The 27,516-nt window shown below is 43.7% G+C and overlaps 1 protein-coding gene across 1 annotated transcript in view; it reads right to left on the bottom strand.

Moving 5' to 3' along the window:
• Window positions 1–27,516, bottom strand: part of DNAH12 (dynein axonemal heavy chain 12) — a 194,923-nt gene that overhangs the window by 62,165 nt on the left and 105,242 nt on the right. Inside the window, exons 50-55 of the mRNA XM_060239731.1 lie at window positions 14,404–14,493; window positions 12,678–12,818; window positions 10,351–10,592; window positions 9,761–9,908; window positions 8,040–8,185; window positions 993–1,207 (exon numbers count right to left, since the gene is read on the bottom strand). Of these exons, the coding sequence (XP_060095714.1) occupies window positions 993–1,207; window positions 8,040–8,185; window positions 9,761–9,908; window positions 10,351–10,592; window positions 12,678–12,818; window positions 14,404–14,493 (982 nt within the window). The remainder of the gene's footprint in view (window positions 1–992; window positions 1,208–8,039; window positions 8,186–9,760; window positions 9,909–10,350; window positions 10,593–12,677; window positions 12,819–14,403; window positions 14,494–27,516) is intronic.

Raw genomic sequence — 27,516 nt, 5'->3', positions numbered from 1 at the left:
TCCTGTAGAACCGCTTCACGTAATTCCAAGGAACTGAATTGTATAAGAACATCTCTGGGTCTGTTTTTATGTACAAGCGCCTTTGGCCCTAGTCTGTAGGCTTTATTAATGGTAGAAACAGATATACCATTTTCACAGACTTTTCAAGTCAGTCTATCATAATTTTAGTCATTGTTTTGACATCCTCCACGCCTCTCTCTATCCCCCTTATCTTCAAATTCCACTATCTTCAACGGTTCTCCAAAGATATTAGCCTCTCAGTTGCCATTGATTCTAAGCTTTGTAAGGCTCTAATCTCGTCCTGAGCTGCATGTAGCATCTCTGTGGCATTTTCTGCAACCTTAGAGGTTTCTTGGAGATCAGCCACGAGGGAGTAAAGTTTAGTGTTCAACGGCTGCAGCAAGTTAGTCATTGAATTTGTAAAGTACATGCAAAGATCTTCCTTAAAGGTGGTTAGATCTTTCTTAGTGAGAGGGGCATCTTCATTCTCTGTAGTAGAGTCATTTCCAGGCGGACTGGTAAAAGGCGCCATTTTAGCTATCTGGGGAGAGCCCCGTTCAACCGAAGATACAATGTTAGTTGGAGAAAAAAAGTTTTTTACCGACTTTGCTGATTTGTTTGCAAATCTAGGGGTCTTCTGCGAGCTTTTTCTCATGTTTTGAAAGGATTTAGGCCATCCATAATGATTTCTTTAGCAACGAGGAGGAAAGGAAATAGGAACTCTCTTAAAACGCGCCCGCCATGTTGAAGTGACGCCCCCGGATTATACTTTTTGTATCTAAATCTGTTACAATGGCAAGACAGTATGCAATTACAAGGCAGTATAGTCAAAAGATATTACAGAACAAGAGGTCAAAAAGGTTATCTCATATTACCTTCTCTTATGCTAGGCAGCAGCAGTTAAGGAATAGAAAGAAAAATATTAACTGAGACAACAGAATGTTCAAGGAAAATCAAAGATATAGATTGGAGATTCTCTTCCTTTCTCATACCTTGTTTAAAAGTCTGTCTAAGCAGCAGGGGTTCCAGTGAAGGATCTATGTCTTCCCCAACATTTTCAAGCAGAAGTGGTGTTCCAAACTGAATGCAGTTTTCTAGAGTTCTCATGTAGTCTGTGTCCGTTAGCTTTATGACACTCAGTCTATTTTCTTTCTCAGAATTTTTAATCCATTTATTTGCTTGACCTTGTGGATCAATCATTAATGGCCTACAACATAATAATCATACATTATTATAAAGATGGAATGCTTAATAAGCTTGTGGCACTGGTCACTTTAAGATAACAACATGAGAGTCCAGCTGGAGGCAGTAAGCATGTGACTTGGGTATGACTGGAAGGTCACCAGTTGGGTATGTTACACCTCAACTTTTATTGGGGAATATTAATATTTCTTAGCTCAAAATGGTGAGTTTATGAGAGGTGAGGTCAGCAAGGATCTCTGTCAATGTTTACGGAGATAGACCACTGAAAATCCTTATAATAATGGATTTTATTATAGATAAAATAATGGATTTTATTATAGATATTGGTTTTCAAATAGTTACACCCCAATCAAACAATTTCAAGCATACAAGAGGAATGCAGTGGTTAGCTGAATAAGTGTGGATGGGGGGGAGGTGATACAATACCTAGATCTTGCAGAGTAGGATTAGTTAGAGGGTAAATTGTTTCTAGGGTAAATTAGTTTCTAGGGTAAATTGTGTCACATCAAGTGATTCAATTACCCAATGAGGAAGCAGAGTGTCACACCAATGGAAAATCGAAGTGTCATATGTTGAATATCCAATCAGAGATCATTGTGTCATAGACCCATACTCCAATAGAGGAATTTTAATTACACTGGCCAAATGAGTTGTTATGGCCCTGTTTTTCTAAACTGGTTCCTTTGAAGCTCCCCCAAAGTGATAGATTTCTCCTTTAATGTCAAACATGGATAGGCATCCATCAAGTGTTCAGGAGATTGGTTGACTTTGATAGCTTTAGCAGTAATTAAAGAAAAACAGAAATTTTGTTAAGAGTCAGATTCCCTGGCAGAAATGTGAAACCAGTTTACAGGTATACCACACATTCACAACAAGATGGCCACTTAACCTTTAGCCTTTGTGTTTCTGCTGTCTTGCCCTGAAGAATAACAGAACATATATATACAAACCATTTGTTTTTGTTGCAGGATATTGCTTTTATGTTTTGATAACAGGACTTAAAAGGTTGCCAAAAGAAGTGAAGGAACTTTTACAGCTCTGCCCACTACATGTCCCTTTCTGGGCCTGGAATTCTTTATTTCCAGGAGCAGAAAGATGGATGCTCTTTAGCCTTTCAGCACAGCCACCACGTTTGCCCAGCCTGTGAACCAGACTTGACATCATTCCAGCCTGCCTGGGGCCTAGAAGGAACTAAATTTGTCTCCCTTATGCACAAGAAAGACCATTCCAATTCAAATGGGCATTGCTGTGTCATATTAATATTCTAGGGTTACATTGCAATATCACATTCCAGAGGTGCATGGTTTGGGAATCGGTACAGGGGTGTCTTTCTGCATATCAGGTAGAGGATGGATACTGGGAGCTGGGGCCACAAAGTCAGGAGAGGGCATACCTTGGGCAATGAGGTTAGGAGAGGGCATTCCACAGGCCTCTCCCAGGCTATCCAGGTGCAAGACCAACTCTAGGGGAGGATTTAAGGATGACTAAAGAGCTGAATGGAAGAGGACACCTGGTGCATGTGAGGCAATGAATGAGGCAGGTGAAGGAGTCTAGGCAGCTGGTACAAGGGAGTGCTGCAACTACCCTGAGGGTGACCTCTATGTATGCTGAACCCTCAAGTAAAAGCTTATTATTTCAACCCTGCCAAGAGTCTGCGGGTGAGTGCTTGTGGCAAATAGAAGGCTGACTGCTCCCTAGCTTTTTGAAAACTTCTCCACTAGTTGAGCCAGGGGGCTGGCTGGCATGTCAAGAAACTGACCTTCCATCATGCTGTCTGGATGTGTTTGTTTGTACCCTTAACTTTAATTCTCTAAACAGTAACACCCTTGGTCTATAAGTGTTTTTTGGATTTTGTAAGTCTTTAGGTAGAAACAGCTCTGCAAAACATTCATCTGTTCTATGTTCACCTGGGAGCTGTCAAGTTAACTATCTGACACTTGTCCATCTCACTTTGACAGTTCAAGATCTAGATCATTTTAGAGCAATTGTTTTAATTAGCTGAACACACCGATAGGCTGCTTAATTAAAGGAATGACAGTCAGCCTTGTATAAAGAAATCCCATTCACCATTCAAGAACATTCATTCAGAAGCAAGAAGAGAGAAGAAAGATCCAGAAGCTCAGGGAGAAGCTTGACGCTCAGTCAGAGGATGACACTGAAAGGCTGTGGATCTGGATGCTTTGAAGGGAGGTTTTTCTTTAATTCTTCCAGGACTTCCATTAAGTTGATTGAAAATTGCTGCTGAGATACTGCTATTTTTATTGCAACCTTGAGCCAGGAAATGGCTGAAAACAAGTGCTGGTGAGAGTAGTCTAGAGGTTTGTTATTTTGTGTGGCACTTTGTACCCTGTACACTCTTTTCTCCCTTACATGTTATTTTTATTTTTTATTCTTTTTTGTAAACAAACTTTATCTATTTTAATTTGGAGTGAGTGCTGGTTTCATGTGCAAGCATATTGTTGTTGATAGTACATTACACAAGGTTAAAGGACCCTATCTCATTAATTGGCATTATTGTTTCCATAAAACTTGGCCAGATGCCAAAGGAGGGCAGGGTTTGGGGAGGGACATAAAGAATAATGCCACCCTCCAAGCCACTCATTTTCTCAAGGGGAAAATGCCAGATGGAGTTTGGCAACCATAGGATTATACTGTGAGTCTCACTTGTGTAACCTAGAAAGGATCCTGAGGCTGAACTCCCTTCAAATCACTGGTGGTGTTTGCTGAGTCATGCAGCCTGTATTGGGGTGTGTGTGTGGGGGGGGGAGGGGATGGACAAAGTGTGTAGACTTCAGAGTTGAATGGGATTGGGTAGCAATCTGAGTTAACATGTTATATAGTGATCCCTTCTCTCATGCTTCAAAATGTTTGGCTGTACAGTATTGACACATATGTATACAATTGTCTATATCAACACTGATTATGCGTTTGGCATTGAGGACTGGGCTTTTTAGTGTACAAAGGAATATATTTAATACATTCTGACTTTTTTTGTATTTTTGTGTCTTATTTTTGCTTGGTGAATATACATTTGCTCAGCTTTTCTTTCCCTAATCAATCTGATTTTCTGTTTGGCAATGCTGTCCCTGTTCTACTGCTGTTGTTAATATGTGCATAGGTACATACCATGAACATCTCATCTTCATGGTTTCTTTTGGCATTTTATTGCCTTGTACCTCTCAACCTATTGTTCAGAGTTTTCTAAGTGTACAGTTTTGGTGCCATGAGCCTTCTTGGTCATGGCACCAAAACTTTAGAACTTCCTTCCCAGGGAAATTTGTCTTGTCTTCCCCTATCAATGTCTTTCACCAGCAGGTGTAGACGTTTTTCTATTTCATCTACCATACCTCCCAGAACAGTAACTGGTCTTCCTTCTAGTGCTGTTTATATTTAATTGAATTATTTTATAATTTTAATAGTGTTTTACATTGTTTTAATGTTTACGGGCTCTGATCAAGAGGAAAAGTGTCATAAATTTTTTTAGATAAATAAAATATATAAAAATCAGAAGAAACCAAAGCAGCACATTAACCACAAATGCTTGTCCCACTAAAAAGCATTTATAGTATGATTAAGAGACCTAAAACCCTAAATCTCATCAGGCAACTGATTTAAAAAATTGGAAACTAGTAAAGAGAACATTCATTTTATAGTGGCTACCAAAGTAAAAGACCAAAAGACCATCAAAATCTTAATGTACAGGAAGGTACATATGAGTGAAGTGATGCTCTCACAAATATTCCAGCCCGTCTCTAACCCCAAAGCAAATAGGTTATCAGAGAAGCTTATGCAAAATTGATATTGCATGTTCTTTATGATTCATAACATAAATCAATCTAGCAGCTGATCAACTGAGCCTGCAAAAAAAAATCTTCACGGGAAGACTGACATATTTCAACTAGGAATTCTCTGGCATGCAAAACAGTGGACAATTCCTTCTGTCCTAGGAAGAAGTGTACTTTTGTGAACTAATCAAACCTGACCAAAAAAATTACTCCTAATTACTTCAACCTGGATCTGGAAGCTGAAAAACAAGTTGCTTACCTGTAACTGATTATTTTTGAGTGGTCATCTGTGCATTAACACCTATGGGATATAGTGTGCCCATGCCAATCTTAATCAGTAACTTCAAAGCCTGAAAAAAAGGATTTTCATACCCTTCCCCATGCCATGTGCAACAGCTCCACTGTGCATACTTACAGGAAGGGGATGAAGATTTCGCCAGTTTCTTCTGACCACTACAAGTCCCGAAAGGAGGCCCACTCAAAGATCATCAGTTCCAGGTAAGCAACCCGTTTATCTTCTTCATGGTCTCTGTGTTTCATACCTAGGGCAGAATAGCAAGCCAAAACCACAGAATTCTACCTGGAGGTGGGTGCTGTAGGGACTCAGGAACAAGCTGCTTGCAAGACAGCTTGGCCCATGGAAGTCCTCTGTGAGTGACCAACATCCAGAACATAGTGCTTCACAAACATGCAAGGTGTGGCCCATGTGGCAGCTCTGCAGGTTTCAGGTAGAGGGATTCCTTTTAGGAATGCTGTAGAGGCTGAGCCCCGTGGCACAGAGTGGTGAAGCTGCAGTCAGAACCCTCTGCTCACGACCTGAGTTCGATCCCAGCGGAAGCTGGTTCAGGTAGCCGGCTCCAGGTTGACTCAGCCTTCCATCCTTCCAAGGTCGGTAAAATGAGTACCCAGCTTGCTGGGGGGAAAATGTAGATGACTGGGGAAGGCGATGGCAAACTACCCCGTAAAAAGTCTGCCGTGAAAATGTTGTAAAAGCAACATCACCCCAGAGTCAAAAACAACTGGTGCTTGCACAGGGGACTACCTTTACCTTTAGAGGCTGAGAGAGCCCTAGTGGAGCTAGGCTGAAGTTGTACCATGGACAGGGCTAGTGTGTGAGCCATATGTTTGATGAAGTCACTATAAGCTTGCAAGTCTTCCAATGGCAAAACTGGAGAGTCTTCTGTCATGTTCTATGTCAGGGACAGGTTAGTGTTGGAGTTCATCGGCTTGGAGCAATCATCATCGGAGTCTTGGTCCAAGTGTGGTGGTGATGCTTCCAAGTCAGATAGATCCAAAGGAGGTGTTGATGGTGATGGAGTTTTCTGCTGGTTGTTTTGGATGTTGGTTAGTTGGTGGCTGCTTTGGTCTTGGAGGTTTCAATGTCAAGTTGGAATCTTGGCAGCGAGAGTGGTAGGTGATGGAATGTGCTTCCCAACATGGCAGAGGTTGGGGAAGCCATGGGAATGCTGAAGGCATGGGGTATGCTCCATTGATGTACTGCCACTGATGTTGGTCCCATGGGGTCAGTGACGATGGAGGTGGTGGATGCTCAATTGGTTGGAGAGGGAGGAGGTTTTGGAATCGAGGGGGTGGTCAAATTGAAGGGTTTCTCCTGTTGGTGTGGAGCTGGACCCTGGTAAATAGTCGGGCTACCTTCAGTGCTGGACAATGAGTGCAATGTTAATTGAGTTAGGTCAATTTCCAAATCCAAGAGTTGAGGTGGCTGAATTAACTGTTTAGATGGTAGAGTCGGTCGGTGAGTTGAGCAGATGAATAGGAGGAATCAAAGATGGCTCCGGAATCTGATGAGGTTTCTCAAGACGGTGATGGGGACTTTTGGATTTCTCTGAGTCCTGTTTGTGCCTCTTTTCCTTGTCCTTTTTTGTGCTCTTTGCCTTCCCTGCATTTCTTAGCAGGAGTGGGGGTGTCTGAATCTGATGCTGGGCGGTTTGGCGCCAGCCAGTCAATGTCAGACTGAGCAGGGATTGCCTAGGTGGAGGTCAATGTGGTAGGAGTCAATGTTGAGGCATGCCCGAAGTCATCTTGGGAGGAGGTCATTTTGTGCACCAAAAGGGCGGACTCCAAGAGTGCTGTACAGAATTGAGCTGCCCGGTTTCTCTGGATCTCTTTAGAAAATTTGGTACAATGTGGGCAGATTTCTGGGTGATGAGATTCCCCAAGGCAAAGGAGACAGAGAGAGTGTACGTCCAGTGGGGGAATTTTATTACAGCCGCACTTGGTGCACCTTTTGAAGCATTCCCAGAGTTTTTTCCATGTGTTGGTGCCAGGAAACTCGTGTGTGGGGGGGAAACGGGAGGAAAGGGGCTAGGCCCTGGGTCCTCTGAGGAGGGAGAGAAGGGAGAGAGGACAGGTGGGAGTGAGAAATCGAAAATTAAAGTCAAATTAAAGTCACTAACCCACCAAACTTTCTTCCCTCAGGTTTCTGGAGTGAACATTGAAGTGAGAGCGACAACAAAGATGAAGAAATGTAGGCTTACGAGATAAATACCGACAAGGTTGAGGAAAAATATCCTATTTGCGTGGTGGTCAGAAAGCAACTGCTCATGTCCCTCCCTATGGGCATGTGCGGTGGAGCCCTTGTGCATGGCACAGGGAAGGGTATAATTTTGTTTCTAGGCTTTGAAGTTATCGATTAGGATTGGCGCAGGCACACTATATCCCATAAGTGTGAAGCACAGAGACCACAAAGAAGATCCTATTCTTTCTTAGAGAATGTGACTCCCTTCAAGACAGGCAAATCAACTCCTCCACTGGTACTAGGACAATCAACTATGAAAAACTTTGTCTTGTCTGGATTAAGCCTCAATTTATTCATTGTCATCCAGTCATATCATACATATCATATCATGGACAAAACTGCCATAGAAAGGAGAAAAAGAACTGGGTGCCATCAGTATCTTAAAAAGAAAACTGAAACATATAGAGAAGAGAAAGGAAAGTGATCAGGGATATAGAAATCATCAATCTGTTATTAGTGCAGAAAGTTTATTTAAATTTGTTTTATCAAAATATTAGCTTGTTGTTACCTACCAACGTCTAGAGTTGTCAACAATCACACCATTGTCTATGGAAAACTGATCTGTTGGAAGCCCTGCAATATTCCACGATCTAATTTTTATTGGATCACCAAGTGTCTTACTCAGAGAGAAGTTCTCAGAACAAGGAATATTTTTATCCTGCAAGAACAGATATATTTTTAAACAACCTTAAATCAACTAGCAATGGTTACTTAACAGCAGAAGAGAAAAGGACAAACTTGCAAAGATTTTTCCAAATTGCTACAGTGTTTTTCCCAAATTGCTAAGTATGTTTAGCTTATTAGGCACTTTTAGGTTACTTTGTGTGCTTTGTTGTTTTTCAGTTGCACAGTGGAGTCCGACTCTTTGCGACCCTATGGACAAAGTCTAGGATTTGTGTGCTAGGATTGTTTTATTTTAGCTGAGTTACAGCCAAATCAACATTTAAATGTACAGGGTCGAGTGTGCACAAAAACAAATACTGTGTAGATTTTTCAAGGCTGAAAAATCCAAGAGCTGCAGAGGTTTAGACATAGCCCTGGCCATAGTTTTCTTGAATGCTATATGAAAAATAAGTTGGATCCAAAGTACCACCAGTGGAGCAAAGTTGTGGGTTAGAACCTTCCCCACCCCACACACTGCAGCCCACTGAGCCCTCTGAAATGTTCTGCTCCTGGAGCCAGGCAAACCTCATAAATAGGGTGGGGAGTAGGTAGGGGGCCTTCAGTGGAATGGGAAAATCAGCAAAAATCACTCCCCCACAAACACACCCACACCCACTGCAGTACCATTCCACTGTTGTAAGTGCAACTTCAACCCTACACCCCAAAGATAATGTTGTTTGCTCCTGTCCAGAAGTCAAACATAGTCCATAGCAATTGCCTTAGCAATACTGTTGACGCATTGGCAGCTAAACTAGAAAACAGAGTGGAGACAGAAACTCAGACATTATGAGACTCCCATTATGTTGTACATAAACAGACGTGATAACAAATATGTGTGTACCAAATCCACTTCAAATTGTTGGTACTGACATTGAAAGCCCTATATGGCCAAGGACCTGTCTATCTAAGGGACCGCCTTTCCTCACATATATCCCAGAGAGCACTGTGTTCAGGAAGTCAACATCTGTTATCCATCTCTGTACCAAGGGAGGCCAGAGGGCCTTCTCTGTGGCAGCCCCTAATTTGTGGAACGCACTTCCAGCGGCCACGAGAGCCCTGCAGGATCTTTCCCAATTCCGCAGACCCTGTAAAACTGATATTTTCCGGCAGGCCTACAGTAATTAATGCACGAGGAGCTGCCACTAGTATGTCGCTGAATATCACCATCCATCAATCAGACATCTAGTAGAGCAATGCAGAGAATTAAGAACTTTAATGAAATTAGACTGTCTTTGTAAGAAATTTTATAGCACCATTTTTAAGTTTTAAATTTATAAATCGTTTATATGTGTTTCTGCTTTTAAAATAATAAGGTATTGTTATTGTTGTGTTATGATTGTGAGCCGCCCAGAGTCCGTGTGTGGAGTGGGCAGCATACAAATTTAAGGTAAATAAATAAATAAATAATAATCTTTGTTACTTTCATTATCAACTTGAGATATTTTAGTGTTTGCAATTCCTAAAGATAAGAAATGGCAGAAGTCTTTGTATGTTTTGGAGCAAAACCAACAAAAATATCTCAAAACTCATCCCCCTCCCAACAAAAACAACAGTCATTGTTTAAACCCACCTTACATAGTTGGCTCCAGTCCTTAGTACACGTTTGTCGAAAGCCAGCTGTGAAAGCACCCAGGTAAGCTATTACTCCTGCTGATACCAAGACATCTCCTGTCAGGTTATCATATGTGTTTTGAAGATCATCTGCAGCATTAGACCATCTATGAGAAAGCACAAAATTGAACACCTAGTACTATCACCATTAGTTGTTGCCTCAACACATGGGAGGTGTTAAATCAGAATTAGAAATCATACAACTAGAAAAAAATGGCTAAGCATCAAACCAGGATTCAAGAGGTTAAAGTCCCCATTCTACCACGGAAGCTCACTGGATGTCCTTGGGTCAGTCATTCTCTCTCAGCCTAGCTTACCACACAGGTTGTGATGATAAAATAAAAAGAAGAAAAGCAGCATATAATATCTAAATATAAAAATTAAAATTTTGAGAATGTTTTTGCACATTGCATGCAAGCGTAACATTTATTCACTTTAAAATATTTGTGTATATATTTTACCACATGGATTTCAGATGTTCACAGATAAGTAGTGTTGAAAAATTTCTTTTTTGCTTGCTAGAATGAATGCAAAGTATTTTTCTCTGACCTTGATTTTTCTCCACCAAGACCTCCAATCAGCTTTTCTGCTCTTTCTAGCTTTTTAGCACATAAATCCACCTGAAATTCTAGGCGAGCTTTTTCTTCCGTTTTTTCTGCAAAGGTTTGCTGCAAAGCTTCCAAACGATCTTCAACAGCTTGAAGTTCAGCTCTCTTTTGATTTAGTAATGCCATAGTTTGTGCTAAAGACTGCTGTGCCTCTGCTAAGCGGGCTTTCTTAGGAGCAACAACCTATTCAATTACAGTTGAAAATCACTGATCACTAAATGGCTAAAGAAAAAATATAAAATAAAATGAAGTCTACAAAATGTAGTTCAGTTGCTGTACACAGGCAATTTAATGATAAAAATATCTTTCCAGAGACTTGAAGCTAAAAGTTCAATTAAACATAATAATATATTAAGTGCTGTTCCTATTCAAGTCCAAATGACAAAAAGAGCAAATATGAAGGGGGGAAGATCTGCTTGTTTTAATTTTTATTTCTTCTTTTTTTAAAAAAAAAATATTTTATTAGATTTAAACTAAATACAAAAAAGAGAAAAATAAAACAGGAATAACCACCAACTACAACTGAGATAAAAGCAAACATAGGAAGTAACCTTCTAAATTACCAACATAAGGGACAAAATAATAAGAAAAATACACAGAGACAAAGAAATATTGTTAAATCAAAGTATTGACAGAGGGCTTAACATTCAGCATGTTTTGGAATTTATCTTGATGGCTTTAAGGACTGTTATTTTCCTATGAATTATTCTATTAAGTACATACTTAATTCCCCCCTCCATAATATGAGGAAGGGCTTGGATAAATGTTGAGTGCCTCTTTGATTTGTATATATGACAAATTCATGCCACATTTTTTAAAAGTCTGACATTTTGGCTTTACCTTGGATTACTCCAAGCTGATAAATCAGTTTTTCTGCCATGGCTATTTGCCATAGCTCAAGCTACCAAAAATGTAAGGTTAAAAATTTTGCAGATTTCCAACTTTTTGCAATTATCCTATGGGCTGCCATCAACACAAACACTATTTAATCCTTCAGATGTCACTTTTTCATTTTGTTCCCCCCAGATTGTTAACAGAGCTTATGCTGGTATGGCGTAAATAATTTCATGAGTGATGTTTCCCATTTCTGAAAATATTTGCTCCCAAAACTGTAACATTGCAAACTGTAAAACTGCATGAACACCACATGCGAATATAATAACCTTGGTAATTACAGTTTCTCCAACAATTATATTACTTGTGTTACTTATTCTCGCAAGGCATACTGAGTAATATACTACTGATGTAATAGTTTCAGAGAGTTCTCACTAAGGACTATCAGTATAGTTTTCTGCCATATTTCTATTCCTCCATCAGAACACTTTCTGTGTTCTGAGTTGAGCTCCTATCCAGTTATTGGCTGCAGTAAGATCCACTTAAACTCAGTGCTTGATTTCCTTTTAGACATCTTCAACCCATTCTAGTGTGCGTGGATGAATTTCAAATTGTCTGGACAAAGCTATAGGATAGGTCTATAAATGGCTATTCACTCTGGCAACTATATGGAACCTGGATATTCAGAGGCAGTATACTGGAGACTGCCAAAGCTGGTGTCACGTTCTCAGGGTTCAGGCAGGAGTCCAAAGCCAGTCCAAGGTCAAAGTCCAGGAAGTCAAGCAGGAGCCAAGTCACCAATGCAGAATCACAAACCGGAGTCAGTCCAAAAGCCAAAAGGTCAGGGTGCCAAGGAAATCAAGCAGGTCAGGATCAGAAAGCAGCGTGGATGCAAGCCAGAGAATAGACTTGTTGCTTCCACAAGGTTACCAGGTTCTGGGTGGGAGCTATATGGGAGTCTCAATCAGCCTGCTCCCTGGGTGGCAGTGACTCTGCTAGAACTCAGGGCTGAGAGTTCTGAAGCATCGGCATGCCTCAAGTCTTCGCTCTGAAAGTTCTTTCTGGAGCCTGCTTCGAACTCTTGAGATGGGAGGAGGAGAGCTTGGAGGAGATTGATCGTCAACAGCTGACACAGGTGCCTGGAGAGTGATTGATGGGCCAGCTGCTGTTTGTTCAGCTGAGGAACTGGCTGGCAACTCTTCCAGGTCTGTTAACCCTTCCAGCTCCTCCTCGTCAGGGCTCATGACAGCTGGGGACAAACAACAGAAGGACTACTGCCTCTATGCTCTCCTTGTGAGCTTTCCAGATGCATCTGACTAGGTGCTGTTGGAAATAAAATGCTAAGCCAGATACCATTGTGACAATCTTCACCTAATGGGGCTTTGTGGAATTAGTATTTTCCAAGCACAGAGAAAAGAAGGTACACAATCCCACCTTTGCAACTCTGTCATAAACTTCCATTGCCATAATCCATTTACACAGGCCTTCTGCTGCTGAGGATGCTTTAACCACTTTGGCTGGATCGAACTCAGGATTAGTTATATATTCAGCACGAATCTTCTGCATGACAGAAACCTGTGTGACAATACATCATGTATATTTGAAAACTGTTGATATAATTCCCAAGCCTTTGCTTGGTGAGATAATGGATATGTAGTGGTACACCTACAAGGGAGAATCAGTTGGTGGGAGGAAAAGGTACTTAACCATGCCTCTCTTTATTGATTCTCCCCTGAAGAGGTCTCCCTGAACTGTTTTTTTTCCCCTAAGCTGGGCATGCTTCCAATATCAAAACCCAGCTGGGGTAAAAACATTTTAAAATGACCAGGTAAGCAGTTGCCAAAGAGAATCAGTGGGGAGGGTGGGAAAGAAAGGTTAAACATCCCACAACAAATTAATCTTCCCTGTGAAATTTGCCCCAGCCCTTACATTATTATTATATGCTCAGGAAACTAACATTTTCCTTCTGATGTGTAGTTCTATCCTGACCAGCTCAATTATTTTTGCATTGTAACACCACAGCTGACACTGAAGCATTCTACCAAGACAGAAATTCCTTCCCTCTGTTCAGCATTAAAATTAGCGTCTTCCTAGGCACTAGTAATAAGTTTGAATTGCCTCTGGGTATTCAAGGGAGAGGGAGGGAAGGCAGCATAGTATAGCCTGATTTCCTCAGATCTCAGAAGCTAAGCAGGGTCAGTACTTGGAAAGGAGACCCCCAAAGAAGACTGCAGAGGAAGGCAATGGCAAACAGACTCTGATTCTCACTTGCTTTGAAAGCCCTTTGATGTCATCACCATAAGTCAGCTGCAACTTGACAGCACTTAACAGACAAACATTAAAGGAGATCTAGGTGGGTAGCCATGTTGGTCTGAAGTGACAGACTAAAGTTAGAGTCCACTGGCACCTTTAAAGGTATGACATTTTGTGTGCATACACTCATACCTTGAATGAAACTTTGTTGGTCTTAAAGGTGCCACTGGACTCTAACTTTAATCTAACACATTAAGGGAAGAAGGGATAAGTCTTGCCTATAGCTGCCATGATTATGCCATGTGTAGAATTCTGCTCTCCCACATCAACATAAACAGCTACTTGTCTCTTGACATTAAATGACAGGCAAAGAGCCTCACATTGATCCCCCTTTCATCAACACAATTTGGTGTTACTCCATGATTGCTTGATATGCAGTGTTGTGACAAATAGCTGATTTCTCCTTTATTTTCCCTGTAATATAAAATACTGTCATTTATCATCAGGAATTACCTGAACAACAACAGTGACTTACATGAGTCAAATCTGAATTTAAAAACAGAGTATCTGATATTTGCATTCAGCAAAATGTGGCAGGGTACTGCCTTCAGAGTTGCCCCTCCCCAGCTGAAATGGATCACGGGAGGAGGAGCACTCAAGCACAGAAGGATGTCTTCTTCTCCCTCAAATAAGAACCTCTGTGCTTGAAGGCTGCTATGGGCCAATTCCATTTGCAAAGAAACTATGTATTTTTGGAGCAAATGTCACAGAAACAGTTGATCATTATCTTTTTTAATAGTTTACTGTAGAGAGAAATCAGACAGAGAATGAAAAATTATTCCATTCTGTACTGTAAATATTATTACCATCTATTATAATAATTTGTTATAAGACTACAAAAACTTACTGGAATGTTGTCCTTGTCATACTCTCTCAGGTCTTTTAGAAAATTCATGTCACCCAAAAGTTTTTTGCTAGGCCCCCAATAGTCCAGAATCTGTAAAAAAAAAGTTGTAGAACTGAAAATAGTTATTTTTTTAAAAAATGAAAAAGTTTCTCTAACTAAATAAAATTATTCTCACATTAATTAGGTTGATAATAGGTTCCCAGGAATAGTTCTGAGCTCCATAATCCCACAACACCACTCAGGGAAATCTAGGGTTGCTATAACAGAGATATGCAATGGCAAACCAGCTCAGAATGTCTCTTGCCCTGAAAACCCTATGTAAATCAGCAGCAATTTGATAGCAAAAAAAAAAAAATCACATAAACTGCATCGCTAACAAATACATCATGTCCCACAACGCCATAACATATATTATAGAAAGCCTCCTAAACCAGGTAAGAGTTGTCAAGCTAGAAGTAGCCAATCACATCAGATAAGTTGGCTGATTTTAAAAACTGAGATGTAACATCAGATTCTATAAAGGTGTTTGAAAATCAAAACAAGAGACAGAAAGGAAATCAAATTAATTGAAAACCGATATTATTATTTTTTCTTTTTGCCGTCAAGTAGCAGCAGACTCATGGCAACCCTGCAGGTTTTTGTTGTATATGTGACTTGAATTGTATCTATGATATAGTTTTTGTTTGGCCCATTGGAGCCTGTAGAACTGAGCTTGGGGACTCAGGAACAATAGGGAGTAGGACCCAAATTTTACTGCCCTACTTCAATCACGAGCCCCCTGCTGGTTTGAATGGGCCAACAGCGCGCTAGAATGGGAACTCTGTGTGTATATAGAGTTGGCCCTGTAGGCCCAGTCTTCAGTCTTCTAAGGCAGCGCTATACCATGTTGTATTCAATAAAAGAGCTATGTTCACTACCACCTTACCTCATCATTGCATAGAACCCACTATATTATAGTGGCAATGAGGATGGGATCCTGGTAAGCGAGACCAGCAGCCACGGGGCTGCATCGCACACCGCTGCATCTGCATCCAGCCCTGCACACCGCAGTGCCTACGCTGACAATGGCTGCTACACCAGGAATGATTCCGGAGTTCAACGTGACCAGCCCCGAGCAATGGGAGACATGGTTGGAACAACTGGAGAACTTCATCCACTACCACAGGGTCGAGGGAGCAAAGAAGAAATTGCTACTACTCAGCTGGTGTGGAATAAACACCCAGGAGCTGGCACATAGGTTAATGGCACCAACCACCCTCAAGGACACCTCCTTCGAGGACATCACCGCCACCCTGACGACCCATTTTGCACCGCAGCCGATGGTCCTCGCCTGACAATTTGATTTTTCCGAGCGCCGCCAGAGTCCCAACGAGTCAGCAGGGGACTTCATCACAGCCCTTCTCCACCTGTCACTCTGCTGTGATTTCCTCCGGCTGGACAACGCCTTGAGGGATCGGTTTATTTTCAGGCTGCGGGATGAGAAGCTTCGGAGGAAGCTGCTCGGGAAAGATGACGTGGACCTCACCAAGGAGATTAAAGAGGCTATCACCTATGAGAAGTCGCGGAAAGAGTGCATGGCAGCCGTGGCCCACCAAGCCGCCTCATCATTTTCAGAATTGGATGACTCAGGGGGAGACGACGCTCTCAAACTCCACCACTTAGCTGTGAAGCGCCAGCCGCCACGTGTGACTGAGACTGCGCCTGCCCGGGAGTGTGCCAGCTGCGGGGAGCATCACGAGCGCTGTTCTTGCCATTTCCAGGACACCGTCTACCACCAGTGCAGAGACAGGTCATCTCGCCCAAGTCTGCCACTCAAAATCAACCCAAGAGAGCACCACCTGAAGGAAGAGTGGAAAGAATGGCCACCATCCCAAGGTCACCCTCGTGGAAGACATCAACGCCATCCATGCATCAGTTGGGCAGGTATGCGACATCACCATGTCGTCTCCTGATTAACTAAAAACAGCAGTGTTTATTGACAGCGCTCCATGTAGAATGGAGATTGACTCTGAGGCCACCCACACCATCATATCGGCCCAGACTCTTAAGAAACTGTGCCCGGGGGGGACCCAAGCTGTGCCAATCCCCCGTAGACATCCGGGATTTCCAGAAAAGGGCAACTGTTATCCTAGGGGTCAGGGTAGTCAAAGTACAGTACGGAAAATTCTCTGGTAACCTTCACTGGCTGTTAGCTGAGGGGAACCTGAGCAGCCTACTAGGCCAGGCTTGGTTCGCACCCCTGGGGATCCAGGTAGAGGGAATCCACAACACCCCAGCGAGCATGGATTTCCAGGACAAATGTGGGGAGTTTCCATCTGTTTTCGACAGAACCCTGGGAACATACACGGGCACCCTCGTATCATTACAGATCAACCCCAATGTGCAGCCCATACGGCTGATGGCCTGGTGGGTACCCTTTGCCTTAAAACCCAAAAACGAGGAGGAACTATTCCACCTCGTGGCACGGGGGTCCTGGAGCTGGTGGCTAACACACGTTGGGAAACCCCGATCATCACCCCCATAAAGCCAAATTGGAGTGTCCGCATCTGCGCAGACTACAAATGTACGATCAACAAGGAGCTTCAGGACCATGCCTACGCGGTCCCGGTGGTCAGCCATGTGTTAACGTCCCTAGCAGGCGCCAAAATTTTTGGAAAGGTGTATCTGGCCCAAGCATACCAGAAATTGCAGGTGGACGCCACTACAGCTGAGGCCCAAACCACAGTCACCCATCGAGGCGCTTTCCGGGTAAAGTGCCTCCAAGTTTGGGGTCAGTGTGGCCCTGGGGAGCTTTCAGAACTTAATGGACTCTCTCTTAAAAGGCATCTCCGGGGTCCAGCCATTCTTTGACGATGTGCTGATTGCTGCAGCAACAGAGGAGGAATTTGTTAGCATCAGGCACTTTAAGATGAAAACTGCTGATGCAACAGTATGTAACTCCAACTATACTAGCTAATGAGAGGCATGTGAAGCTAGTTAAGTGGGGTGTAACATGATTGGCCAGCTGCACCATAAGAACAAGGAACCTAACTCTTAGTCTTCATTGGGTTGATGAGGAGGAAGGACGTGTTGGAGAAGTGGAGAGCTATTGTTATCAGAGACTGTTACTCTGTCCGTTTGACTGATGATGGTAATGACCCTGGTATGTGTAGACTATTCTCTGGATTTGTGACTGTGTACTTCTGACCTGGATGAACTGAACTAACTGTGCTTTGACTATCTTGGACTGCCTTTAACTACTCTTTTGCTGTAACCCCAATACAACTGTTTCAACCGGCTTACTGAAGTTGTGTCTTTGTAGACTTTTACTAGAGGCTGCACTTATCAGCATACTCATACTGCAGAACTCCCATGCACTACTGACAGAATTCGCCTTCAGCCTCCGCACCATGCTCTTTTTTACTTTTTCTAGGTACCTTTTTTTTATTATATATATTAAAAAAATAATATATAAAACTATAACACATCATATAAAAACCCTCCTAAAATACAATAAAATAATAAAACTTTCCGCACCTATAGAGGTCGAGGATAGCTAAAATATAGTTTAACCAATTGTAAAATCCAAGATTAGTTCAAATTAATATAAAATCCTTTAAATCAGAATATATAAAATCATTTATAACCTAAAATTCAAACAGATCATACAAAACATGCAATTTCTTGTCTCTTAGTATGGAACTTCACAAGGTAATGGCAGAATTTAGCTATCTGTCTGGACTTGCATCCACCAAAAGTTTCTCCAAACACGCCCCGTCCGCATCTGCTATTGGTTTAACTACAAACGGGGGAACAAACCTGTCCCTATATACTTGGTGAAATGGGCATCGAAAAAACATATGCGTCATCGACTCCACCTCTCCTGTAGCACAAGAACAGCGTCGATCTTCATATGGAACTTTTCTATATTTTCCTTCTAACACTTTTGAGGGCATGGCTGCGCATCGAGCCAACGTAAAGGCTCTTCTGTGAGCTGATACCTCCAAATAAGAAAAGTACTTGGCCATCCTCATAACATATTTAGTCTCAGACGCCAAAAAAGAAGGGGCCTTTCTAGATCCCTTTGTCTCTCTATATCACAGATTCTTTGTTTGATAATACTTTTTGCTTTGGCAATACTTTGCGTCAAGAGGTTTTCAAGTGAGAATCCTATACTTTCCAAATTGCTTTTAACCAATTGCAGCCACCTTGGCCTGTAGAGGTCAAATTATTAGAGGAATTAGAGGCCTTTTTTGTTTGTATAGACCCTTCGCCATTGGTATGCCGAAGATAACATAATTCTGGCCTCAATTCTCATTTGCCCAGTTTCTAGTCACAAAAGGACATTTGGCACACCTGGCAGGAGCTGCCTGCACCATACTCCAGTGCTTCAACAAGGCAGGGTTCAAGGTAAAGAGGGAAAAATGCCTGCTGGGGGTCCCTATGATAGACTTTTTGGGATACATGGTGGATGCGAGGGGAATCCACCTGGCTAAGGACAAAATCACAGCCATTTGTGAAACACCAGTCCCCACTAACTAGTCTGAATTCCAAGCATTCCTCGGCTTGCTCAACTTTTACCATGTCTTCTTTCCCCACAAGGTGGCGGTAGCAGAACCCTTACATAGGCTCTTGGACAAATGGGCTCCGTGGGTTTGGGGTTGCAGGCAAGTGGCTGCCTTCCAGGCAGTTAAGCACCTTTAACTTCTAACAGTTTGCTGGTGCACTTCAATAAGCAGCTGCCCATCGTCTTGGCCTGCAACGTCTCCCCCTACGGGGTGAGTGCTGTCCTGGCCCATGTGCTGCTGGATGGCAGGGAGGTCCCGGTAGCCTATTACTCTAGGACATTGCAGAAACCGGAGCATAGCTACATGCAAATCGATAAGGAGGGCCTGGCAATCATGGCAGGAGTTAAAAAAATTCCATGATTACCTGTATGGCCGGCCCTTCACCATCCTAACGGACCATAAGCCTTTATTCGGCCTCTCTGCCCCCAACGAACAAACTCCTTAGATGTTGTCACTCAGTGTACTGCGGTGGTCCATTTTCTTGGCTGGGTACCAGTACGGCCTTCAGTACCGGCCGGGGAAAGCAATGGGCCACACGGATTCCCTCAGCCGCTGCCATCGGACAATCCGGATCCTGCCCCAGCGCACCAGATCCTGCTTCTGGAGTTGCTTCCAGACCACCCAGTTCACGCTAAGGACATTGCATGCTGCTCAGCTAAGGACAAAATACTCTCCCGAGTTTTGAACTGGGTGTGGAGGGGATGGCCTACGGCCTGGTGGGTCTGGAGTTTGCTGCGTTCGCATCCACAGGGACTGGGAGGCCTGCCTTGCAGAATTCTTATTATCCCAGCACATTATCCCCTCCACTGCCACGGGCCACAGCCCAGCCGAACTCTTCATGGGCCACTGGTTAACCACCCTACTAGACCGGTTACATCCAGACAGAGCCCTCGACCTGCAAGAGGTTCCAGAGGTGGTCCGGGCACCTCAAGGGTTAGATACAGGACCTGGTTATGGCTAAGAATGGGGAGAGGTGTGCTTAGATTCCGGCAAGGGTTGCTCAGGTGTTGGGGTCCATGATGTATAAGGTAACGACGGGGGGGGGGGGGCACTCTAAGACAGCACATAGACCAGTTGAAGTCCTGCAAGATTCCCAACGAGGAAGTCGAGGACTACAGTCCTGATGACCTGCCAGTCACTCCCACTCCTTCCCCGACCATCATGGCCAAGTCAGAAACACAGGGCCCTGTCCTCCTGGAACAGCCGACAGTCGCAGAGACCAGGGGACCGCCAGCCAAGAGCAAGGCAGCGTTGGCTCCCCCACTCACCGCCACCGCTCAACTGAGAGCACTCCAAATAGATAAGGCACAACTACTGACTAAGAAAGAACCTAGACTACAGAATACCTTTTCCTGGACCATGGAATATACACCTCTTACTTTTGCTATTAAGACAATAATTGCCAAATACTGGCCTTTGATAAATGATGTTCCTGGCTATGAATCTGCTCCTTATGTTGGCCTTAGGAAAACATGTTCTATTAAGGACACTGTCATCAGATCAGACATTAGGGAGCCTTTGCCACAAAGTACTTTGCCAAGAGGTCACTTTAAATGCTAGAAGTGTAAAATATGCAAGAATACAGTGTGTGTTTCCTTTACGGTGGGTAAAACAAGTGTGGAGCTTCATTCCTTCAGTACCTGTGATTCTTTTAACATCATTTATTATATCCAATGTGAGTGTCCCCTGGTCTATGTGGGAAGCACAACTCAGCCTTTGAAAGTAAGATTTATTTATTTATTTATTTTCGTAGATTTATAGGCCACCCTTTCCCATAGTGGGCTCAGGGCGGCTTCCAACACGTTAAAACAATCAAATCAATTTAAAACAATTAAAACAAGTTAAAACAGTTTAAAATTAAAACAATTAAGCCACACTCACAATTAGGTGGGGCAGCAAAGATGGTATTAACAGATTGATTCGGCTTGCTTGTCCCAACCTAGATGTTCAAATTCCGGCTATCTTGGTTTCAAATAATCAGTACAGTGCAGTCAATGCGGGGGGGGGGGGGGCGTTTAAATGATAGGACACCTGTCTGCCTCAGTCATAGGCCCGATGGAACAGCTCCTTCTTACAGGCCCTCTGGAATGGTAACAGATCCTGGAGGGCCTGAACCTCCACTGGGAGCTGATTCCACCAGGTTGGAGCCAGGGCTCAAAAAGTCCTGGCCCTGGTCGAGGCACGCCGGGTGTCCTTTGAGCCAGGGATGGTCAGAAGATGTTGGCTGGCCGATCATAGTGACCTCCAGGGCTTATATGGGGAGAGAAGGTCCCGCAGGTATGCCGGTCCCAGGCCGCACAAGGCTTTGAATGTCAATACTAAAACCTTAAAGCGAATCCGGTACTCAACTGGAAGCCAGTGCAAACTGCGTAGCATCGGCTGACTGTTTGTCCATACAGGTGATTCAGACAGCAATCATGCTGCCGCATTCTGCACCAGCTGGAGCTTCCGGATCAGCCTCAAGGATAAGCCTGCGTGGAGCGAGTTACAGTAGTCTAGCCTGGAAGTGTCTGTTGCATGGATCACTGTAGCTAAGTCCTGAGGGGCCAGATATTTTTTGCAAAATTTTTTGCAGATAAAATCATGTCGCTCCGCCAGGACTTGCCTGCCACATTGGATACAGTACAAGAACTCGAGGCTCCGTGCCTGTCTTCTGGTTTAGTTCTGGATCACTTCGACACACTTAGCCTAGGGGTAGTTGACGGAATTCTCTCTACTATACGCCCAACAACTTGTGATCTGGACCCATGCCCCTCTTGGCTGATTAAATCTTGCCAGAGGGAGCTTAGATGTCCTTTACGGGACATTGTAAATAGTTCCCTCTCGGAGAGGCACTTTCCAACACCTCTGAAAAAGGCTATGGTCCGTCCTCTCTTGAAAAAGAGTATAGCAGATCCGGCTGAATTGGCAAATTATCGACCGGTCTCAAATTTACAATTTTTAGGTAAAATTATTGAGAGGGCAGTTGCGTTACAGTTGCAGGGTTTTCTGGATGACGCTTCCATCTTAGACCCTTGCCAGTCCGACTTTTGTCCAGGCCATGGGATGTAGACAGTGCTGGTCGCCTTGGTGGATGACCTCCAGCGGCATCTGGATCAAGGTGGCGTGGCGGTGCTGATGTTGTTAGACCTGTTGGCCGCGTTCGACACGGTTGACCATAAGTTACTGACCCGCCGGCTCACCAACGCAGAGGTCAGGGGGTTGGCCTTACAATGGCTTTCCTCCTTCCTCGAGGAATGGGGACAAAGGGTGGCAATTGCGGGAGAGCTGTCCCAGAGGCACGCACTAGATTCTGGGTGCTGCAGGGAGTAACATCTCTCCCCGATGTTACTTAACATCTACATGCGCCCCCTTGCCCAGATTGCCCCGAGGTATGGGCTTGGGTGCCATCAATATGCAGATGACACCCAGCTCTATCTACTAATGGATGGCTGGCCTGGATGCATCCCAGGAAATCTGGACCTGCCATTGCAGGCCGTGGCAAGCTGGCTCAGGCTCAGTAGGTTGAAGTTGAATCCAACGAAGACAGAGGTCCTTTGCTTGGGTCGTGGTGCTCTGGGAAAAGAAATTCCTCTCCCAGTTTTTGAAGCAGCGCACCGGGTCAGGAGCTTGGGGGTCCTACTGGAGCCTTCATTGTCAATGGAGGCCCAGATAACGGCCACTGCCAAGTCCACGTTTTTTCATCTTAAGTGGACAAGGCAGTTGGCCCCCTTCCTAGAGCGTCGGGACCTAGCAACAGTGATCCATGCAACGGTCACCTCGAGAGTGGATTACTGTAATGCCCTCTACATGGGGAGGGCGGGATATAAATAAAATGTATTATTATTATTATAGGGTGCTAGTTGTTTGGCCTCCCGGAGATGATAAAAGGCAGATTGTGCAACAGCTGTGACCTGGGCATCCATAGAGAGGGTGGAATCCAGTATCACACCCAAGCTCCTCAGCTTCTGGGTTGGCACAAGAGATGCACCATTCAGGATGGGAAGCTGGATTCCTGATCTTGGTCCCCGCCCCCGATCCAAGTACAGGACCTCAGTCTTAGTTGGATTAAGCTTCAACCAGCTCTATTGCTGCCAACTGGTCACTGCTTCCAGCACCTTGGTTAGATGATCTGGGGCAGACTGGGTGGCCGTCCATCAACAGATAGAGCTGGGTGTCATCTGCATACTGGTGACAACCCAGCCCAAAACCTCTGGCAATCCAGGCAAGGGGGCGCATATAGAAGTTAAACATCATCGGCGAGAGAATAGCTCCCTGCAGCACACCACATTCTAGTGAGTGACGCAGGGAGGTCTTTTCGCCGATCATCACCCTTTGTCCCCAGCCATGGAGGAAGGAGGAAAACCATTGTAAGGCAACCCCCTGGACTCCAATGTCGGCAAGGCGGTGGGTCATTAGATCATAGTCGACCGTGTCAAATGCTGCAGAAAGATCTAAAAGTGGTAGCAGTGCTGACCCGCCTTCTAAGGTCATCTGTGAGGGCAACCAGAGCAGTCTCCACCCCATAACCAGGACGGAAGCCAGACTGGAAGGGATCAGGAACAGATGTATCATCCAAGAAAGCTTGAAAAATGGTCTGCCACCGCTTTCTCAATTATCTTGCCCAGAAATGGTAAATTCGAGACTGGGCGATAACTGGCTAGGACCAATGGGTCCAGAGATGGCTTCTTCAAAAGCGGGTGAACCACTACCTTTTTAAGCTTAGCTGGAAAAACACCTGATGACAGGGACAGATTAACAATCTCAGCTAAGGGCCCCAGAATGTCCTCCCCGCCTGCTTTAACAAGCCAGGATGGACATGGGTCCAGAGGACAAGTGGTGGGCTTCATCGCAGCCAGGATCCTGTCCACATCCTCCTGAGAGAGGCGGCTGAAGCGGTCCAATGTGGGACCCAAAGACGGACAACAGGCTTCCAGTTCCCGTACTATGTCAATTGTTGCTAGAAGATTATGGCGGAGAGTCGAGACTTTATTTGCGAAATAAGTCGCAAAGGCCTCACAGCCAATATCCAATTCCCTAAACTTTTGATTGCCAACCGGCACCATAGTCAATGATCAAATCGTTCTAAACAACTGGGCTGGGCGTGATTTCGCAGATGCAATGTAGGCCGGATAGAAATCTCTCTTAGCGGACTTCACTGCCTTCTCATAGACCTTCATAAACGTTCTATAAGAAGTTCTAAACTCCTTGTCATAAGATCTCCGCCACACTCGCTCTAGCTGTCCAAACTGCTGCTTCATCCTCTGCAACTCCATGGTATAACAAGACGCTGCTTTGGTACGGCAGCGAAGACGGCGTCGGGGCACAATATCGTCGATGGCTGTGGAGAGCCAGGAATACCAGTCCTTCACTAGCTCATCTAACGATCTGCCTGGGGGCATTGGATCCCGCAGAGCCTCCCGAGGCCGCTCTGGGTCCAGTTGGCTCCACGAGCAAGCATAAATCCGCTCACTGCCCAAACAGGAGGTGGGCTTCAGGCCCAGTCCGACTTTCAGGGCAGAATGATCTGACCATGGAACTGTATCAACAGCTATTAGATCCGGTGTTATCCCAGCCCCAAAGACCAAATTGAGCGTATGGCCAGCCTGATGAGTGGGAGCTGAAAAATCTGGCTGAGCCCCAGTGTCTCCATGGATGACACCAGGTCCTGGGCCTGCGTGGAAGCTGCATCATCCACATGGACACTGAAATCTCCCAGAACTACTAGCCTGGGGAAGGCCAATGCCCAAGTCGACATTGCCTCCAGCAGGGCAGGCAGGCTCTCTGGGGGTGCGTTGGGCACCCGGTACACAACCCAGATAGCCAAGCTCTCCTCGGCTTCCCATATCAGACTGACACATTCAATGCCCATGATGTTTGGGACAGGAAGTGCCCTGAAAGAGAAAGACTCATGAATGAACACCGCAACCCCACCCCTGGCCGGTAGTCCGCGATTGGCGGAGGACTGAGAACCTGGGTGGAGTAAGCTGATTCAAGGTGATCATCTCGCCCTCCCATACCCAGGTCTCCGTCACACATGCCAGGTCTGTCATTACATGAAATAATCACGTAAGGTGTAGGTCTTTTTGTTGATAGACCTGGCATTAATCAACACCAATGTCGGAGCCGGATAAATCTTCCTAGCCCCACAACCTGCATACCTTGGGATGGGATTTAGGAGGGAAGAGGTTCGAGCTTTCCCATATCTCTGGCCTCTTCCTGATCTCTGAAACCTAGTCCCACTGCCATATCTCCCCTACCTCCAAATGACCAGAATCCCTGACCCAGTCATGGCCTCCCCTGCACAGTGCTATCGAGCAGAGTTGGTTCACCTAGCCTGTGTTCCTTAATCTATTACACTTTCATAAATTACTTCAAGCCCATTAAGCACAGAATATAAATATATCAAATGAATTGACCCCCTACTACTAATTTAAACCTTTATTAACTAATTAATATAGAAAACCCTCCCCACTTCAATTTAACCCAATTAACTCAATCTGCTAACTAAAACCAATCTATAAGTAGCACTTAAAAGGCATCAATAAAATGACTCCAGTCTCTGGTAACCAAGATGCACTGGAAAAACTGCAGAAGAGTGTAACAGCTGGATTTAAGAAAAATCACGAAGCCTTGGATGAATTAAGAACTGACTTGATGAGTGAAGTAAAGAAGACAAATGACCAGTTGGCTGAATTCCAAAAACAACTGCTGGCTAATACGCAACAGGTCCATGGCTTAACTGCTAAAGTAGACAGAATGGAAGAGCGAAGTAAGCAGACAAGTGACATAGCTAGAGAGAATCAAAAAGAATTGACAGAGCTGGAAGATCGATTGATGAGACTTGAAATGGAGAAAGCAGCAACAATTCTGCGTTTCCAAAACATCCCTGAAGAGAGGGAAGAAGACCTACCCAGTAAGATAATGGACATTTTAACAGTGGATAATGAAGAATTACTAGAAGAAGGCCCAAGAGATATCTTATGGGCTAAAAGAGTCTCATCCAGTTACATAAGGAAGTTTAAACTCCCTAGGGAGGTTCAAGTTAAACTTTTGCGATCAGAAACAACGGAAAGAGTCCTGAGAAAAACAAGAGAATGTGAAATTAATTGGAAAGGAAACAAAATAAAGATTCTAAAAGAGATACCTTGGAGTGTAAGGCAGAGGAGGTTTAAATTCAAGAAACTGTCAGCGTGGCTAATTAAGCATGAAATTCAGTTTAGATGGCTTTTTCCACAAGGTCTCTTTTTTACATTTCAAGCGAAGAGGTATAACATTACTACTGAGGCAAAGATGGAAGAATTCTGGGACCAGTGCGTGGAACGGAGTGGATCGGAGTCAGGAGGCGAACAAGAGCTAGAAGGCGATGAAGAATCTCCGGCTGGAGAATCCCCCAAAAAACAACGAGACAAGATGAAGACAAGACTTCAGAGTAGGAAGGAAGTCAAGATACCTGATAGTAAGGAATCACCAAAATGAATTCCAAGGCAGAGACTACAATATTTTCTTTGAATGTGAACGGTTTAAATGAACCCGGCAAGAGGAGGAGAGTCTTTCAACAATTGAAAAAATCTGGCGCACAAATCATTTGTTTACAGGAAACTCATATTCGGAAAGACAATGTAAAGTACTTGGAAAACAAGAAATTTGGAACTTTATATGCTTCATGTGACTCGCAGAAGAAGAAGAAAGGGGTAGCAATTTTCATCTCTCATCAGATTAAATCGAGCTGTTTGTATTCGGATGAGCAAGGAAGAATTCTTATCGTTGAAGTAGAATTAAATGGGCAGAAAACAATTTTGGGGAATATATATGCCCCCAATGAAAATCAAGAAAAATTTTATCAAGATCTGTACCTTAAGTTAAGAGAATTGAACTCGGACAGATATTGTATTATAGGAGATTACAACGCGATATTTGATACGAAATTGGACAAAAAATATGAAGACTCACAAAAGAAAAAGAAGAAGACTCGAAATTTATTACCTAATTCCTTCTTAAAAATGGCCGAGGAACTGAATCTAGTAGATGCTTGGAGAACAAGAAATTCGAGCACAGCAGATTATACTTTCTACTCACAACCACATAAGTCTTGGTCAAGAATTGATATGATCTGGATGTCTCTGGATATGATGTTGACAGTTAATCAAGTGGATATTCTTCCCCAATCGTATTCAGATCATAGTCCAATCTCGGTGGCATTTCAGGAACAAAAAAGAAACTTTAGATGGTCTTTAAATTTACAAATCTTGAAGGAAACCAAATTTTTGGAAGAAGCCAAAAAAGAAATACAAGAATTTTTTAAATGTAATCTTGAAAAGGATACAAAGATTTCAATAATATGGGATGCATTCAAGGCTTTTTTTAGAGGTGTCGCCATCCGATATTCATCAAGGAGGAAGAGAGAACAAAGAAAGACTTACAATGAGCTCCTAGCAAAGTTGAACTATTTTGAGAAACAACAGAAAACGGGGAATCCAAACGGGATCAAGACTAAAATTATAGCTATTCAACATCAGATAAATATTCTTTTAGCAGAAGAAATTGAGAGAAAGCTAAAGTGGACAAGACAAAATTACTTTGAAAA

Source organism: Heteronotia binoei, chromosome 5, assembly GCF_032191835.1.
Source record: "Heteronotia binoei isolate CCM8104 ecotype False Entrance Well chromosome 5, APGP_CSIRO_Hbin_v1, whole genome shotgun sequence".
Classification (NCBI taxonomy): domain Eukaryota; kingdom Metazoa; phylum Chordata; class Lepidosauria; order Squamata; family Gekkonidae; genus Heteronotia; species Heteronotia binoei.
Note: the sequence above shows the minus strand (reverse complement) of the source record. Positions and strands in the feature narration are given on the sequence as shown.